At 37.1% G+C, this 15,894-nt stretch overlaps 1 protein-coding gene across 1 annotated transcript; it reads left to right on the top strand.

Annotated features, from left to right (window-relative positions):
- The first annotated feature begins 10,092 nt into the window (after positions 1-10,092).
- LOC143573300 (oxysterol-binding protein-related protein 2A-like) lies at positions 10,093-14,904 on the top strand. Its single transcript, XM_077058217.1, has 10 exons — positions 10,093-10,497; positions 11,659-12,018; positions 12,099-12,180; positions 12,261-12,625; positions 12,716-12,871; positions 13,091-13,258; positions 13,355-13,495; positions 13,873-14,094; positions 14,190-14,303; positions 14,722-14,904. The coding sequence occupies exons 1-10, from the start codon at positions 10,093-10,095 to the stop codon at positions 14,902-14,904; spliced, it is 2,196 nt and encodes a 731-aa protein (XP_076914332.1).
- The last annotated feature ends 990 nt before the right edge of the window (positions 14,905-15,894 follow it).

Raw genomic sequence — 15,894 nt, 5'->3', positions numbered from 1 at the left:
AGAACCAAATCTCTGATGAAAGACGTAATGGCACCATTGACTTGTTAGTCAAAGGTGATGATGGTATTCTTAGAATGGGAAACCGAATCTGGGTACCGATTGTTGGAGGATTGCGTAAGAAGATCTTAAATGAAGCCCATAAGTCGAAATACATGATGCATCCCTGGAGCGACAAAATGTACCATAACCTCAAAGAAAACTATTGGTGGAATGGGATGAAAAGGGATGTCGCTTCGCATGTGGCGAAATGTTTGACGTGTTTGAAAGTCAAGGCTATGACAAACTGAAAATTTTTCTTACTTTTTCAGACACTCATCACGACTTGACTCAAATTTTCGGGACGAAAATTCTTTAACATGGGAATGATGTGACACTCGTCAATTTCAGGTTAACTCCGTTAACTCAAACTCCGTCAATTCAAACTTAAGATCACTGGATCTATAACGCACATCTCATTACATTTAAACTAAGGCTTTAAATGACGCTTGATATTTACTACATGTGTAGTCTTTCGGGATTGCACCGAAACGCAAACGAGTTGACGCAAACCATTGGTGAATAAACGAAAAACATCAAAACAATAATTATGTGATAATTATGTGTTAGACTTACGTGTTATGTGATAACATTGTATGGAACGTTAACTCAAGATGCAAACAACTTAAATTAAGCTAGAAAAGTAACATTTAAAAGTTGAGGGACCTATGTGTAATATATTATTATTAATTAATATTAACAAACCCTAACTCTCTCTTCCCTCTCCCTCAAACCCAACGGCTCTCTCTCTCCCTCTCTTTGCGATCGGCAGCCAACACACACACACATATCACCTAGTTTTGATCTTGTTCTTCATAATCGGAGCATCCTACACTCGTTTCTAAGCACCTCTCACGTTTCCCTTGGTTATTTCTGCGTTTTTAAGGTATAAACATGAAACCCTAACTATTGAATATCATGTATTAAGTGTTTTATGATTGATTATTGCTAGAGGATGATTGATTATGTGTTAGTGATTGATATTAATGATCATATGTGGTTTTGAACGGTGAAAGATCATTGAATCATTGATTGTTTGTAAACCCTAGAGGTTGCTACTGATTTCTATGATTAATTATTTGGATTACATGTTTTGAGTTATGTCGTATGCTTAGGATGCATGTTAGATGATTGTTTATGCTTGCTGAGTTTTGACAGCAGTGATTGTTAAACTTGAACGATGTGTAACTTGTTGAATATAAAATCAAACTGAGCTAATTATGAGTCTACAAGGTATTACTCTGAGTCAAGTTTTCAGAAAGTCCAACCACGCCTAATTTGGAGGTGTTTTGGTTGGTCAAATGATTTAAATGTGATTAAAGGTCAATACTGGTACTGGACAGATTGTAAGTTATGTTTAGACAACTGTAACGAATTGTTAATGTGGAAGTTGGTTGAGGTTGTTAACACTACAGGGTGCTATGTTGATTCTAGTTTCTATAAAGTCCAATTTTGTAATTTTTTGATGAGTAAAAGTTAATCTTTATGATTTTACAAAACTGAAGTGCAAATCTAAGTTGTGAGACCTGCTGTTAAGTTGTTTTGTGATTAGCATATCTCATGAACTACAAGACCAAATGGGTTGGTTCCACTTCTGGAAGTTAACTTGTTGAGTTAAGAACCTAACCCAATTGGTCTTGCATTAATTAGATTTTTCATTTAACGGGAATAACAAATAACATTCTGTTGCGCATGAATTTGACTGTTGTGAGTTTGCTGTAATGTTTTGATCATTGTGAGAAATCTATGAAGAATAAAAATACAATAAAATATGTTCTGGAAACCTAACTCATGTATGTTTTTGTGATGATTTTTAGTGAAATAATTGAGATGCTATGATCCGTTGAATAGAGTAATATTTCAAGTAGAATTCTGTCTTGATGAAACTAGCTGCTGAACTTTGTGAAAATACATGAAACGTGTTAATTGCTAGATAATTGTTATGTTTTGACCAATTTGCCCTTGCGGGGAGTAATTGCTAGTAATGTACACTATTAATACTTGACACGTAAATAATTGTTCACAACATGTAACGTATCACAAATGTGCTTGTAAGTCACACACGAGTCACAAACGAAACACGAAACGTATCTTGTGCATAGGAATTATGTGCCGGGTCTAGAGACTCGATAATAGTTCCGACTCTTAGAAAATCTCCTTGTTGTTATAGAACGCTAGTGAGAGTTTTCTGTGACGCGCATCACTTGGGTGACTTGTTTTTGGGAATTCTTCGCAAACAGTGAGTTTCACTTTCCCCTTTTAAACTTTTTAAACGCTTTTCACTTGGGGGAGATAACATACTCAGAAACGCTTTTAGATTTTGTTATGAAATTATATATCACTTGTAAAGGCTAAGTGGAAAACGAAATAATTGAAGTCCTTCACACATCAAACCATTTAGTATTGTAAAATAGCGAGTCATTGTTGAGTAGTACTACTGGGTTTGACAAACCCCACCCAACGCTAAGCTCGACTGGAGGTCGAGTGGGTGTAATCTTGGCTAAACACATTACCATGGTCGGGATAGACCTGGTGGCAAGGCACATGATAAACAGTCAGCTTCGGTGTCGAACACTTAGTAATACTTGTTGTATAGGCTAGCTACCTATCGATATATAATTGATTTAACACTGTCTGGTAACGCAAAACGATAAACGCAAAACGCTAAACGCAAAACGCTGAACGCTTTATTTTATATAAACTTGTGAACTCACCAACCTCGTGTTGACACTTTTAGTATGTTATTCTCAGGTAGCCGAGGCGGGCGCGCGGTATAGGAACATGCATCATTGAACTCTATCGTTTTTACAAACTTATTTTTAAACTGTTATTAATTGGGTTTTAAGTCGTCCTGCGTGACGCAACATTTGGGTTATGCTTTTACGCTTTCGCACTTATTTACACTTAAATGCTTTTCGTGGTGTGAAAACTTTATTTATGGTTTGATTATAACTAATGATTCCGATCCTGTTAGTTCACACCCTTTGACGGTAAAACTCCGTTAGTGGATTTTGAGGGTGTGACAGATTGGTATCAGAGCCATTGGTTATAGCGAACTAGAAACTGCATGCATACTAGACTATAACCGCAACGACCCATTAGTTATAATTATACGCACTGTATATGTTTTGTGTAGTCTTTGTTATCTTATCTCTTTACCTCATTCACTCATACGCGCGCAAACACGGCTTACCTGTAGGGATGTCGACGCTACCATCATCATCATCCGAACAGATGACTCATGCGCATGGAAAGGAACCGCAGTTACCTACCTCGTCGCCGCCCCGAGTAGTCCCGGAACTAGAGGCCCCTGCACCGAAGAGGTATCGCTTATCCGGAGGCATGTACGAAGACGAAGTTAGCTGGGATTGGTACCCGAATATGATCAGGCGTATGGTCTATCGCGAATAAGTTACCCCACTACCTCACCCGAGTCGTCCTGCTTACCCCAACACTCTACCACCCATAACCGAACCTGTAGAGCGTGTTCTCGCAGCTGTTGTTTCTTGTTTGGAGCGTGACGTTGGTTTTATGCGCTATACGAGAGCTAACGTTTTTGGACTGTTAAAAGATGGAACCGAAACTAAGGAGGAAATTTCCCGCCTGACAGCGGCTATGAAGGAAATGCAAGATGCTAGCGATCAACAGATGAAGATTATGAGAAAAATGCAAGCCGAGATGATAGACTTGCAAGAGCAACTCCAAGTGGCAAGGACCCGAACAGAAATAGCCCTAGAGCGTTGCGATGTCTTACAAATGCAGATTGCTCAGAACGCAGCGGAACCTAAGGCAGAGCCTGAGGAGGAACCCGAGGAAGATCCCGAAGAGGAGCCTGAGGAGGATCCCGAGGAAGACCCCGAGGAGGAACCCGAAGAGGAACCGGAGGAAGAACCGGCTGAGCCAGAGGAACACTCAGAGGTGTCTTCAGACGATGACATCTAAGGATGATAACACCTAGATGGAGGGGTTGTCTCTATCCAAACTATTATTTTCAATGATTTTAAGGATTGGTTTTAAATACTTTGTAGCGAATACAATGGTTTTAATCATGAATTATTATTTGGATTAATATATGGTTGTGATGTGATGTTTGTTCCTTTTATTTCTTTCTTACCTATCTTTTTATTACATGTATGGTGTGTTGCATATGAAACCGAGAATTCATGTATGACATTTTATGCTGTGATTTTAGGAAATGGCAGGAAGAAATGCTGGACACGGTTGCGGTAATATCAACTTGACTGCAGCAGAACTCCAAACTCTGCTGAACGACCACGCGGCGGCCGCTCTAGCCGCACATGTCCAGAACCAAGCTGGAGGTCCAACTGGGACGTGTACTTTCAAGAACTACCTGGATTGCAAGCCCAGTTCGTTTAAGGGCACTGAGGGAGCTATAGGCTTCCTGCGTTGGGCTGAGAAGGCCGAATCAGATTTTGAGATGTGTAATTGTCCACCTGCCAGCAGGGTCAAATTTGCTGCTGGGACACTGGAAGATTCTGCTCTCACATGGTGGAATTTGAATGTGCAGATTCTGGGATTGGAATTGGCAAACGCTATGAACTGGGAGGAGTTCAAGAATATGATGCGGGAAGAGTATTGTCCTAGAGAGGTGATTGCAAAGTTGGAATCCGAGTTTTGGTCGTTGAAGATGGTGGGTTCCGAAATTGAAACCTACACCACTCGTTCTCACGAGTTAGCTGTGATGTGTCCACGGATGGTAGATCCGCCGAGTAAGAGGATCGAGATGTACATTGATGGGTTAGCACCGCAAATTCAGGGCATGGTGACGTCTTCCAGACCGGCTACGATTCAACAAGCGATCCGGTTAGCTCACAAACTGACGGATCAAGCAGTGACCCAAGGTGCGTTACCACCTAGAGGTTCAACCACTAAAGCCCGTGACAACCCGAGCACTGACAACAACAGCAACAACAACCCGAGTAATGGAAAGAGAAAGTTCGACAACGTCAGGTCCTCATCCTCGAACCCCCCACAGCAACAACACTACCGTAAGCCCGAACTCACTCGGAGCTTCAATAATCAGGGTCACAACAATAACAACAACGGTAGCGGGCAGGGTTCGAGCGGCTACGCTGGGAAACACCCGAAATGCAACAGGTGCAACTATCACCATGCTGGCCCGTGTGATCGCGTCAAGTGTCTGAGATGCGGAAAAATGGGTCATCAGGCCAAGGAATGTAGGGGAGACCTAGCGGCAAGGGGTGCTCCTAAACCACCTATGACGACTAAGGGTTGTTTCGAGTGCGGTCAAGAGGGTCATTTCAGGAAGGATTGCCCCAAGCTAAAGCTGAATGAGAACAATGGAGGCAGCAGTAGTGGCGGAAGCAATGGTAAGGGAAGAGCTTTCATCATTGGGTCGGGTCAAGCCCGCAACGATCCGTATGTGGTGACTGGTAAGTTTCCTGTGAACGACTGTTTTGCTTCTGTTTTGTTTGACACTGGAGCTGATAGGAGTTTTGTGTCGAAAGCTTTTAGTAAACTCTTAGACTTAACTCCAACCCCGTTAGATGCTAAGTTTCTTGTTGAATTAGCTGACGGTAAGTCTATAGAAACAACTCATGTACTTGCGGGATGTAAGTTGAAACTGTCGGGGCATACTTTCGTTATCGATCTCATACCTTTTACGCTTGGTAGTTTCGATGTCGTTGTCGGCATGGACTGGTTATCCGAGAACCGAGCGGAGATTATATGTCACGACAAGATAGTCCACATCACTACCCCTCCCGGCGAGATCATTTCGATTCAGGGCGAGAAAAACGGCATGACCACCAGCGTCATCACCCTCATGAAGGCGCAGAAGTATCTACGAAAGGGTCATCCGGCAATATTAGCGCATATTGTCGAGAAACCCGCGGGGGATAAGCGAATCGAGGATATACCGATTGTGCGAGATTTTCCGGAAGTTTTCCCGGAGGATTTTCCTGGACTCTCTTTCGATGCCTTTAAAAGGGATACACGATGTATTCCATATCTCGAATCTGCGTAAATGTTTAGCCGATGAATCTCTTTCGATGCCTTTAAAAGATGTAGAAATTAATGAGAATTTAAAATTCATTGAACGCCCAATTCAAATCGAAGATTCAAAACTAAAGAAACTCAAAAGACGAACATTAAAAATCGTGAAAGTAAAATGGGATTCCCGACGAGGACCCGAGTATACTTGGGAACTCGAGTCCGAAATGAGAAAGAAATACCCCCACTTGTTCTCGTGAAGCAATCTCGAGGACGAGATTATTTCAAGGTGGGGAGGATGTAACATCACGGGAATTTTGGACCAAAAATGACAAGTTTCAAAAGTACAGGGATCAATTCTGCCAACTTCCAAACTCCAAGGGCTAAAATGAAAAATCTGATATCTTGTCCTATCGCGCTACGCGACGAGACAAAGGACAAGCCCATCGGGTACCGCGATGGGGCTTAGTCAAAAATTCTAGAAGAGGTCAACGGCGATACGCGATCGCCGTTGAGCCAACGCGTACCGCGATGACGTGGCCTGACACGTCTGACACCTTTTCACCACGTGTCCACACGTCGCACACCGGTCGCCACGTGTCCCGACACGTGGCAACACGTGGCACGACGCCCGCCACGTGGCACATCGTCTGCCACGTGACGACACGTGGCAGACCTAATCGCGGTACGCGACGGGTCCCCAAGGACTGGGTGCGGTACGCGATGGGACCCAACTTTTTGCCTATAAACAGCAGCCTCCGGGATTTCATTTCATCACACCAAAATTCAGTTTATATCCATCTCTCTACTCTCTCACTAAACCTCGAAATTCGTGCCAACGATCCACCTCGAAAACCGTGCCCCAACTCCTTGAAAAACGTGTTATACCTGGATATTCATACCACTCCCCGACGACATTCCGAGCAAGAAGTTGGTGTTGTTTGTACGTCCCGACGATCACCTCGAAGTGCGTGCCGTGAAGCGTTGGTGTCTCGAGTTGCATGCCGAAGTGAAGTGGCGATCAAGACGAGGGTTGAAAAGGCTAAGCGGCGTAGAAGTGCTGCTCGAGTATCTAGGGAATTATAAGCCGAGGAAAGGTAAGGCTTAATACCCGATTAAAATAATAATATAATATTAAAAGCTTAAACTCTAAGTCGAAAGTATATATACCTCGAGAATAAATAACAAAGAAAAGAAATAAAGAAAGAAATGTGTGTATATATATATGTTATATACTCTTTGTTATTATTATTATTATTTAAGTATGATGTGTATTCTTAAATAATAAAGAAAAGAATACGTTTCTTAAAGAAGAAGAAACGTCGGGCTTTTATAATAAACTAAAGGTTTATAAATATTGCTTTTAAAACTAAAGGTTTTAAAGTAAAAGATTATTGAACTAAAGGTTCATCGACGTAATAAGACTAAACTCAGATAAGCGCAAGTAAGGTCCTTTCCAGTTGGGATTGTGCACCAACGTACTCGGATAATGAGGCCCTTTTCCACTCATAACAACAAATGTATTGAGCGCAAAGGGGGGCGTATGATCATACTATATTGAAGTAATCCATGTGCAAGTAATTTTGAGCAAAAGTAAACACACAAGTCCATGTAACGAATTGTAGTTTGTAAATAATAAACAAACGAAATTGTAATGTTGATAGGATATATATGTTACCCCCAAAATATGTAAAAGCGTTAAAAAGGGGGTGTGAGAAACTCACCTTGAAGTTGAAGACAAGCTTGCAATAAAACCGAAAGTGCGTAAATGAAACAGAAGCAACTGAGCTTCTCATACTAGAATTTAAAAGTACAAAATCAATATTAACTAACGACTTATAACAAGTAGATAAATCGGTTTGTCGAGAAATTAGAATTGTTTGATGTATATTTTATCATTTTTATGGAGTTTTGATAATATAATATTATTGTTAAGCTTTAACGAATTTTAACGAATTGTTAATTTATTATTACCTTAAATTACGAGATTAATATTAGGTTTGAATATTATAGCGTTTACAAAGTTTGGATGTTAATGGTATATTCTATTTTGAACAATGACATGTTAATGAATTTTTAAAGTTTAACGAATGAAATATGTATACACACACACATATATATATATATATATATATATATATATATATATATATATATATATAGGTTAAACTAGTTTTAAACGAATTTGACGGTTTAAGATCTATAACGTTTATGCATTATGGATCTTCATAAAATTTAGCTTTAAAAATAATTATATTCGCGTGATATAAAGTTTTAACGAAATAATATATATTAATTTAATATTAATCGAAATTTTAACGAAAACTTACGGAAACGAAAGTCGGGTTTATAGATGAAAATGATAAATATGATTTATAATTAATTTTACTCAACTTAAAATAATTTGTATATGATTTATATAATTTTTACATTACTTCTCATTTACACTTATTCATGGAATTGTATGATTTTTTTATGTACGTATATCAAAACTTGTGTGAACTCACCAACTATTCATTTAGTTGACTTTATTTTATATATATGTTACAGGTACAATTATTAAAGGATGAAACGAAGAAGACACTAGAACTTAGGTTATACTAATAAATGGACAAGTTGTTAATTGTTCTTATATTTCCCCTTTTATTTCTTGTTACAAACTTGTGTACTTGATGTTTAAATTAATTAATGATAATATTGCCACTTAATAGTGTCACATGTGTTTTGGGCAATCTGTAGGTCACACTCGGGCGTATTCCGCTTTAGCCGGGGTGTTACAGCATAGGGTTTTTCATCCAAACGCTTCCTGAATCCTTCTAACACATCCCGAGATTCCAAAGCATACTCCAATCTTCCCGATATTTCATTCCATTCTCGCGCAAGTCTTCAACTTAGCATCTTTAACGATCATTGACTTGAAATCGAAAAACATGTATGAAGTATCATAGTTCACATAATAAACTAATTAAAACTAATAAAATAATATAACAAAAGATAAACTTATACCCGACCATCAATATTTGAGTTTTTTTAAAACATTTCCATCCTTTACACAAACTATATAATTTTTTTTTTTTTTTTTTTTTTTTTTAAGTATGAGGATATCTAAAGTTTAAATTATCTTACACAAAAAGTACTTATGCAAATTAGTCACACCATTTAATAATTTGGAGGCCATGTGTGTCATTTTTCTAAAATAACACATAAATAATAGTGAGATAAATATTGAAACAGATATCGTTACAAAATTTAAATGTAAAGATAAAAAAATCAATCATTCTTACTTTGATGGGCCAATTACAAATTTTACATAAGGTTCTTTTAACAGCTTTTTTTTTTTTTTAACGTTACAAGTTTGAAAATCATGAGTCATGTGTCATATTTTTGAGTTTAAACCTCAGTAAATCACCAAAAAATGAATTAGCATTGCGAAATCAGATCCCCCTTTTAGAGTTTTGTAGGAGGTTTATCAGGTTCATCGTTAAAAAAGGCGGTTTAAATGTTAAAGAAAGAAAAGACCAAAATAATAATATAATATTTTATTATATTTACCTTTTGAAATCATTAGATTTATGAAATAGTAAACATAAAATTCATTAAAAAAAGAAAAAAAGAATTAAATTATTCAAACATATATACACACACAATGCGTATGTATCTGCATGTACCTCTGTTTCTCTCTCTCTCTCTGATCTGGTGACAGATGAAAATGGACTTTCTTCTCTTCTCTTGTAATCATAATCAATCTTAACTCCACCAAGCTCTTGTTGATCCATCCATCCATCCATCCATCCATGGTGGTTTTGGTTTTGTTTTTGTTTTCTTTTCTTAAAATGACACTTTTGCCACTAACTCATCCCCTCTGTATCCATATATATTTATAATAATAATAATAATAATATTATATGACGCACAACCCCAACCCTTTTCACTCCCCAATTATTTTCTCTCTCTAAAATCCTCTCTCACCTTATTTTCCAATGTCTGGTGTATAGTTTGTTGTTGGTGGTTTGGTTGATACTTACTTGTTCAATGTGCCATTCCAGCTGACTAATTTTCTGATTTACATTTACAAATCACGAAATGCGAGTGAAGGAGATGTATCCTTTGTGTTGCATATCGCTTGAGGATTCGGGAGACGGAAACTTAAGCTTACCGAACACGACCTCGCTATCGCTGCTGTCGAGGTCGTGTTCGGTAACCGATATGAGATCCGACCTCAATGCGGTCGGGTTTCCGTCTTCCGGATCTGATTCCGGTAGTTTTGCCGGTGTCTTATGTAAGTGGACTAATTACGGTAAAGGCTGGAGATCTAGATGGTTCGTTTTACGAAACGGTGTCGTTTCTTATTCCAAGATCCTTTGCCCTGAAAGCCTCACCGGTGGCGATGATGTTAGGTTCATCGGGGATGTGAGTTTTGGTAGACTCAAACGACTTAATAGCTCGGGTAATAAGCCGCAGAAAACAGTCGGGGTTGTTCACCTAAAGGTAATTAATAATAGTCAGTTTAATCGAATTCATAATTCAAAATTCACAAGGGAATGCAATCTTCAGCTGAAAATGAAATTAATGTATAAATAATTTGAATCATCAGCATTATATTACAAGATGTGTAAATGAAAGAAAATGAAAATGAAGTGGATCTAGGGGTCATGTCAAAAGGGCCTGTATCCAATCCAATGGGTAGTATAGGTTCTGTGTAGGCAGGCCTACCCCTTTTATATCAAATAGTGTGACAGTAGCACCACATTTTGTGTTTATTTGATCAAATTCTGGACTCATTTTTAGCTCATACCCTCGTTTCATTTGGATCTTGTCTTTTGGTGCTACCTGTCTCTTTCATTTGACCCATTTTGCACTTTGACTTCTTATTTTTTCTAAATTTATTATCCAAATCTTTTATAAACCATATAAGTCTATAACTATCATCTTGCATTATTTCACTTTCCTTTTACCTGCTTAATCTTGTATTTGTTTTGAGTTTAATTAACTACAGATAGAAGATAAATAATTCACACATAAGAAAAGTTGATCAAATTCTGAATGGAATAAACGAGGTTTGCCAAAATTTTGAAATTACAAATCAACTGCTGAATAGTAAACTGAAAACATTTAGGAAGAAGGTGATTTATGCTAATCAGTGAAAAAACACGTGAGGCTAAGTAAGGAAATGCTCAAATATTGCCCGTTTACCTGTCATTCTATTATAATCGTTTGAGTTTAGCAATGAAATATCGTTATTATAAAAAAAAAGATTGTGAAAATTGAAGAAAATATCTTTATTGGCAAAAACAGAGTCCCAAATGGTGGAAATTTTGGTCTGAGAGCTAGGCCCACATGATCCGGCTTGTTGAGACGTTTCTGTCGACTGATAATTGGCCCCGTAATTCCACTCGTCGCCCAATATGCCTTTTTAAAATTTGAGCCTTTTTTGCACTGCTAATTGTTGAATCAACTCCTCATCATGAATGACTTTAAAGTTGATTTAATTAAGTGCTTGAATTGGTGGTTGAACATAATTAAAGATCATAACTTTTTATTAAATAGTTGAGTTGACTACACTCAAAGGGTCAGTCTTGACACTTTTCTTGATTGAACCTATGTTAATCATTGTTTTGACCATTAATTTATATTTTATTATTAATGTAGATTTCATCATTTCGCGAGAGCCGATCGGATAGTAGACGGTTTTACATATTTACTGCTACGAAAACACTTCACTTAAGAACATGTTTGAAGGAAGAAAGAGCTGCTTGGATAGAAGCTCTGGCCTCTGCAAGAAACCTGTTTTCTTTAAGAAGAATTAATGATAAATCACCAATTATACATTATGATATATCACTGTCAACTGAAAGATTAAAGCAACGGTTAATCGATGAAGGCACGAGTGAAGTGCTAGTTAAGGATTGTGAGCAGATTATGCTGTCAGAATTCTCAGAAATTCAAGGGCAAGTTAGACTTCTTTGTGAAGAACGCTCTAATTTACTTGACACGTTGAGACAGTTAGAGGTACGTTTAAGTTTCTTCCAGTTTCGGGGGTAAAATGGTAATTTGATTTGTGTTAAGTTACTATTGTATGGATTTATCAGGCTGCTAATATTGAAAATATAGCATCTGGAGTTCCTGACGGCGAGTATCAATTGGCACAACACGAACGTTCAAAATATACGGTAAAAATACTAAAACGAGATTTGTTTTTTATGTTATTACTTACTTTTTTGAATTATAAACATAAGTTGATTAATAATCAAAATGGAGTACAACTGAATCATCTGATGATGTGGAGAAGCAAGAGCTTGAAGACCCTTCCGAAGACGAAGAAACATACTTTTTTGACACAAAAGATCATTTTCCTGGTGTAGTAAACAAATCTGATATTATGGATGAAATAAACACCAAGAAATTGCAATTTGAAAGAAGAAAAAAGCTCTCAGATCCCATTGAAAAGGAAAAAGGTGTTAGTTTATGGTCAATGATTAAAGATAATGTTGGTAAAGACCTGACACGAGTTTGCCTACCTGTTTATTTTAACGAGCCGATCTCATCTTTGCAAAAATGTTTTGAAGATCTCGAGTATTCTTACCTGTTGGATCGCGCATATCAGCATGGAAAAGAGGTATATCCTGTTTATAGTTATTTTTGTAAGTTATTGGATATCAATCATATAATCGCATGCTTATTCTTTTGTGATGTGTTGTTGTCCTAGGGCAACAGTATCCAAAGAATATTAAACGTTGCAGCGTTTGCGGTTTCTGGGTATGCTTCGTCTGAAGGAAGGCATTGTAAACCGTTTAATCCGTTATTAGGGGAAACTTATGAAGCTGAATATCCTGAAAAAGGAATCCGTTTCTTTTCCGAGAAGGTTTGTTGTCCTAAGTTAATCTTGTATTTTTATTAATGTTAACGCGTATTTGGATGTGGATTTTAGTATGATTATCTGATCTTGGTTTTATAAAGCTCGGGTTGGGAAGATGTTTTTGTAAAATGTGATGTAAATAAGTATTTTATGCAAAACTGATTATTTGACCCCAAATCCATTTTTTTTGTTGCTATAATTTATTAATATTTATAATCATGACAGGTTAGTCATCATCCCACCTTGATAGCTTGCCATTGTGAAGGTAAAGGATGGAAATTTTATGGAGATAGTAACATAAGAACTAAGTTCTGGGGGCGATCAATTCAACTCGACCCGGTTGGAATATTGACCCTTGAATTTGATGATGGTGAGATTTTTCAATGGAGCAAGGTACAAAAATATAAAACATACTGTCTTTATCTAATTATATATTCTTTTACAACTTTCTTATTAAACTTAATATATTTGTTTATGTAATCTTGTTAGGTGACCACAGGGATATATAATCTCATTTTAGGAAAGGTGTATTGTGATCATCATGGATTGATGCATATTCGTGGTAACCGGGACTTATCTTGCAAGCTCAGGTTTAAGGAACAGTCTATTCTTGAAAGAAATCCTCACCAGGTAATTAAAATTTAAATATAAGAGATGATCACTCTAGTGGTCTCTGTGGCTTGCACAATTATAGGTTTGGTCCTTAAGTTTGAAAATTTACATGTATGCTTGCTCCCGACTTTTTTAAAACTAACACGGATGCTCCTTGGACTGGATAGTCGCTAGTTTTTCTAGTTAAGTGCATTTGAATATACAAAAATAACCTCTATTATTATAAAAATCAAACGCACTTCCATTTCAAGACTAAAATGTAATTTTCAAACTTAAGGACCAAACTTACAACTTGGGTAAACTACGGAGACAATCCGAGTAATTAACTCTTGAATGTGATAACAATATGTGTAATTTTTTGTTCTTGACTTAAAATGTTGGTTATTTTTGAATAGGTACATGGGTTTGTTGAAGACAATAATGGTAAAAAGCACGCGACATTATTTGGGAAATGGGATGATAGCATGTATTATATTAATGGAGAGGGAACTAGCAAGACAAAGGATATGGTTGATGAAAATTTGTTGTGGAAAAGGACTTTGCCGCCTGTTAATCTCACGCGATATAATTTAACTTCGTTTGCTATCACCTTAAACGAGCTAACACCAGGATTGAAGGTAGATATAACAGATTTTATGTGTTTTAACTTTTATTAAATAAGTCTCTGTTTGGTTGAGTTGTGACTGATTTTGGGTGTTTGGTAACGGTTAAGGAGAAACTTCCTCCCACTGATTCAAGACTTCGACCCGATCAAAGGCATCTGGAGAACGGTGAATATGACATGGCAAATGCTGAGAAATTAAGACTGGAAACAAGACAGAGAATGGTATGTATCTTACATATGGCTCCTTCAGTTTTCTTATGATGACGAGGCAGCGCGAACTTAATCTTTTTGCCGCCCCTTATTAATCCAAGCTTTTGAATTATTTTTTTATAAAAAAGGCTCTTAACTTCCAAAAGTTTTAATATAGTCTGATCTGGTTATCAGGCCAAATGATGACTTGGCAGGTCAAACTGATGACATGGCAGCTCAAACTTAATTTATTTTTTATGCAACCATTATTAATCCAAGCTTTCAACCTCTTTATGAAAAAGGCTCTAACTCTCAAAAAGTTTTAATATAGGAAAATCTGATATGGTTAACAGGCCAACTGATGACATGGCAGCTGACATGTCATGACTTTGACCATATTGACTCTTTTCTTTTCTAACGAGTTGCTTCACAATGCAATAAAATCTTGCAGTCAAGAAAATTACAAGAAAACGGATGGAAACCAAGATGGTTTGCAAAAGACAGCGAAAATGGAACTTATAAATATACAGGTGGATATTGGGAAAAAAGAGACACACAAAACTGGGAGGACTGCCCGAATATTTTTGGCGAATTTAGTGAAGACATTGTTAGTAAACCGGCAGTCGGAGCCTGAATTCGTCAGGTAACAAATCTTTTCTTTGGTCATATGATAGTCAAACAGTTTTATTAAAAATATAATATCGAACAGTTTATTTTGATTTTGCAGAGTGGTCACACGATGAAAGCTTAGGCTAGTTATTTGAGATTCTTATTATGATATCAAGATTTTCAATCGTCGGGTTTGCAAATGGAGACGCTCTGCGGTGTCTTTGTATTTTCATATATAGTGTAGCTGACATATTAGCAAATTAGTTTAGATGAGTCTACTCTTGTATTGATTTGGATGATAGAAATAAATTTTCCGAAAAAAAAGAAGAAAAAAGAGTGAAATGCCTAAAATTGTCTAAAGAAGTTTGTTTAGATTGTAGGTTTGTATGAATTTGTTAAGAGAAGAATGTATTCAGGAACATTGCCAAAACAAATAGTTGTATTGTTGAGTTTTGTCAATTCCAGCTTCAAGTCTGCCAATTTTTATTAAGTGTTGCACTTTTTTCTCACCTTATTTTCTTTCTTCAAGAAACATATTGATTCAATTCGGTTTTGGATGATGATTCCTAACACATTAGCTTTTTGGTTGTAATTTCTTATGCCTATGTTAATAGGTTTGGGAGGTTATTATTGTTTCAAGTCTTAAGCCCCCTTAACCAACTGAGCTACACGGCGGGAACTGGGAGGTTATTATAATATAGTTTTGTAAGGTCAACTTATTTAACTCGTTTACAACTTGATTGCAACCTATTTATAAGTCATTTGACTCATTTAGAGTTAGGATTAATACGTAAGTCATATTTGGCTTCATCAATTCAACGCAACCTAGTTAAAAAACAATCAACACAACAAGATTGATGCCGTAATGGCAATTAATGATTCACATGGATGATATCCAGAGATATATTGTTGGTTCGATCATGGTTTATAGCCTTTAAGTTGATCTGTACTCAGGACTCGATTCAAACGAACATGTTGGAATAACCTATCGTGTGCCATGTGGTCCAAACACCAA

The sequence above is a fragment of the Bidens hawaiensis genome, unplaced genomic scaffold, assembly GCF_021521415.1.
Source record: "Bidens hawaiensis isolate Kalapana, Puna unplaced genomic scaffold, B.hawaiensis_p1.1 tig00026366_1, whole genome shotgun sequence".
In the NCBI taxonomy this organism is placed as follows: domain Eukaryota; kingdom Viridiplantae; phylum Streptophyta; class Magnoliopsida; order Asterales; family Asteraceae; genus Bidens; species Bidens hawaiensis.
This window is presented reverse-complemented; position numbering and strand designations above follow the sequence as displayed.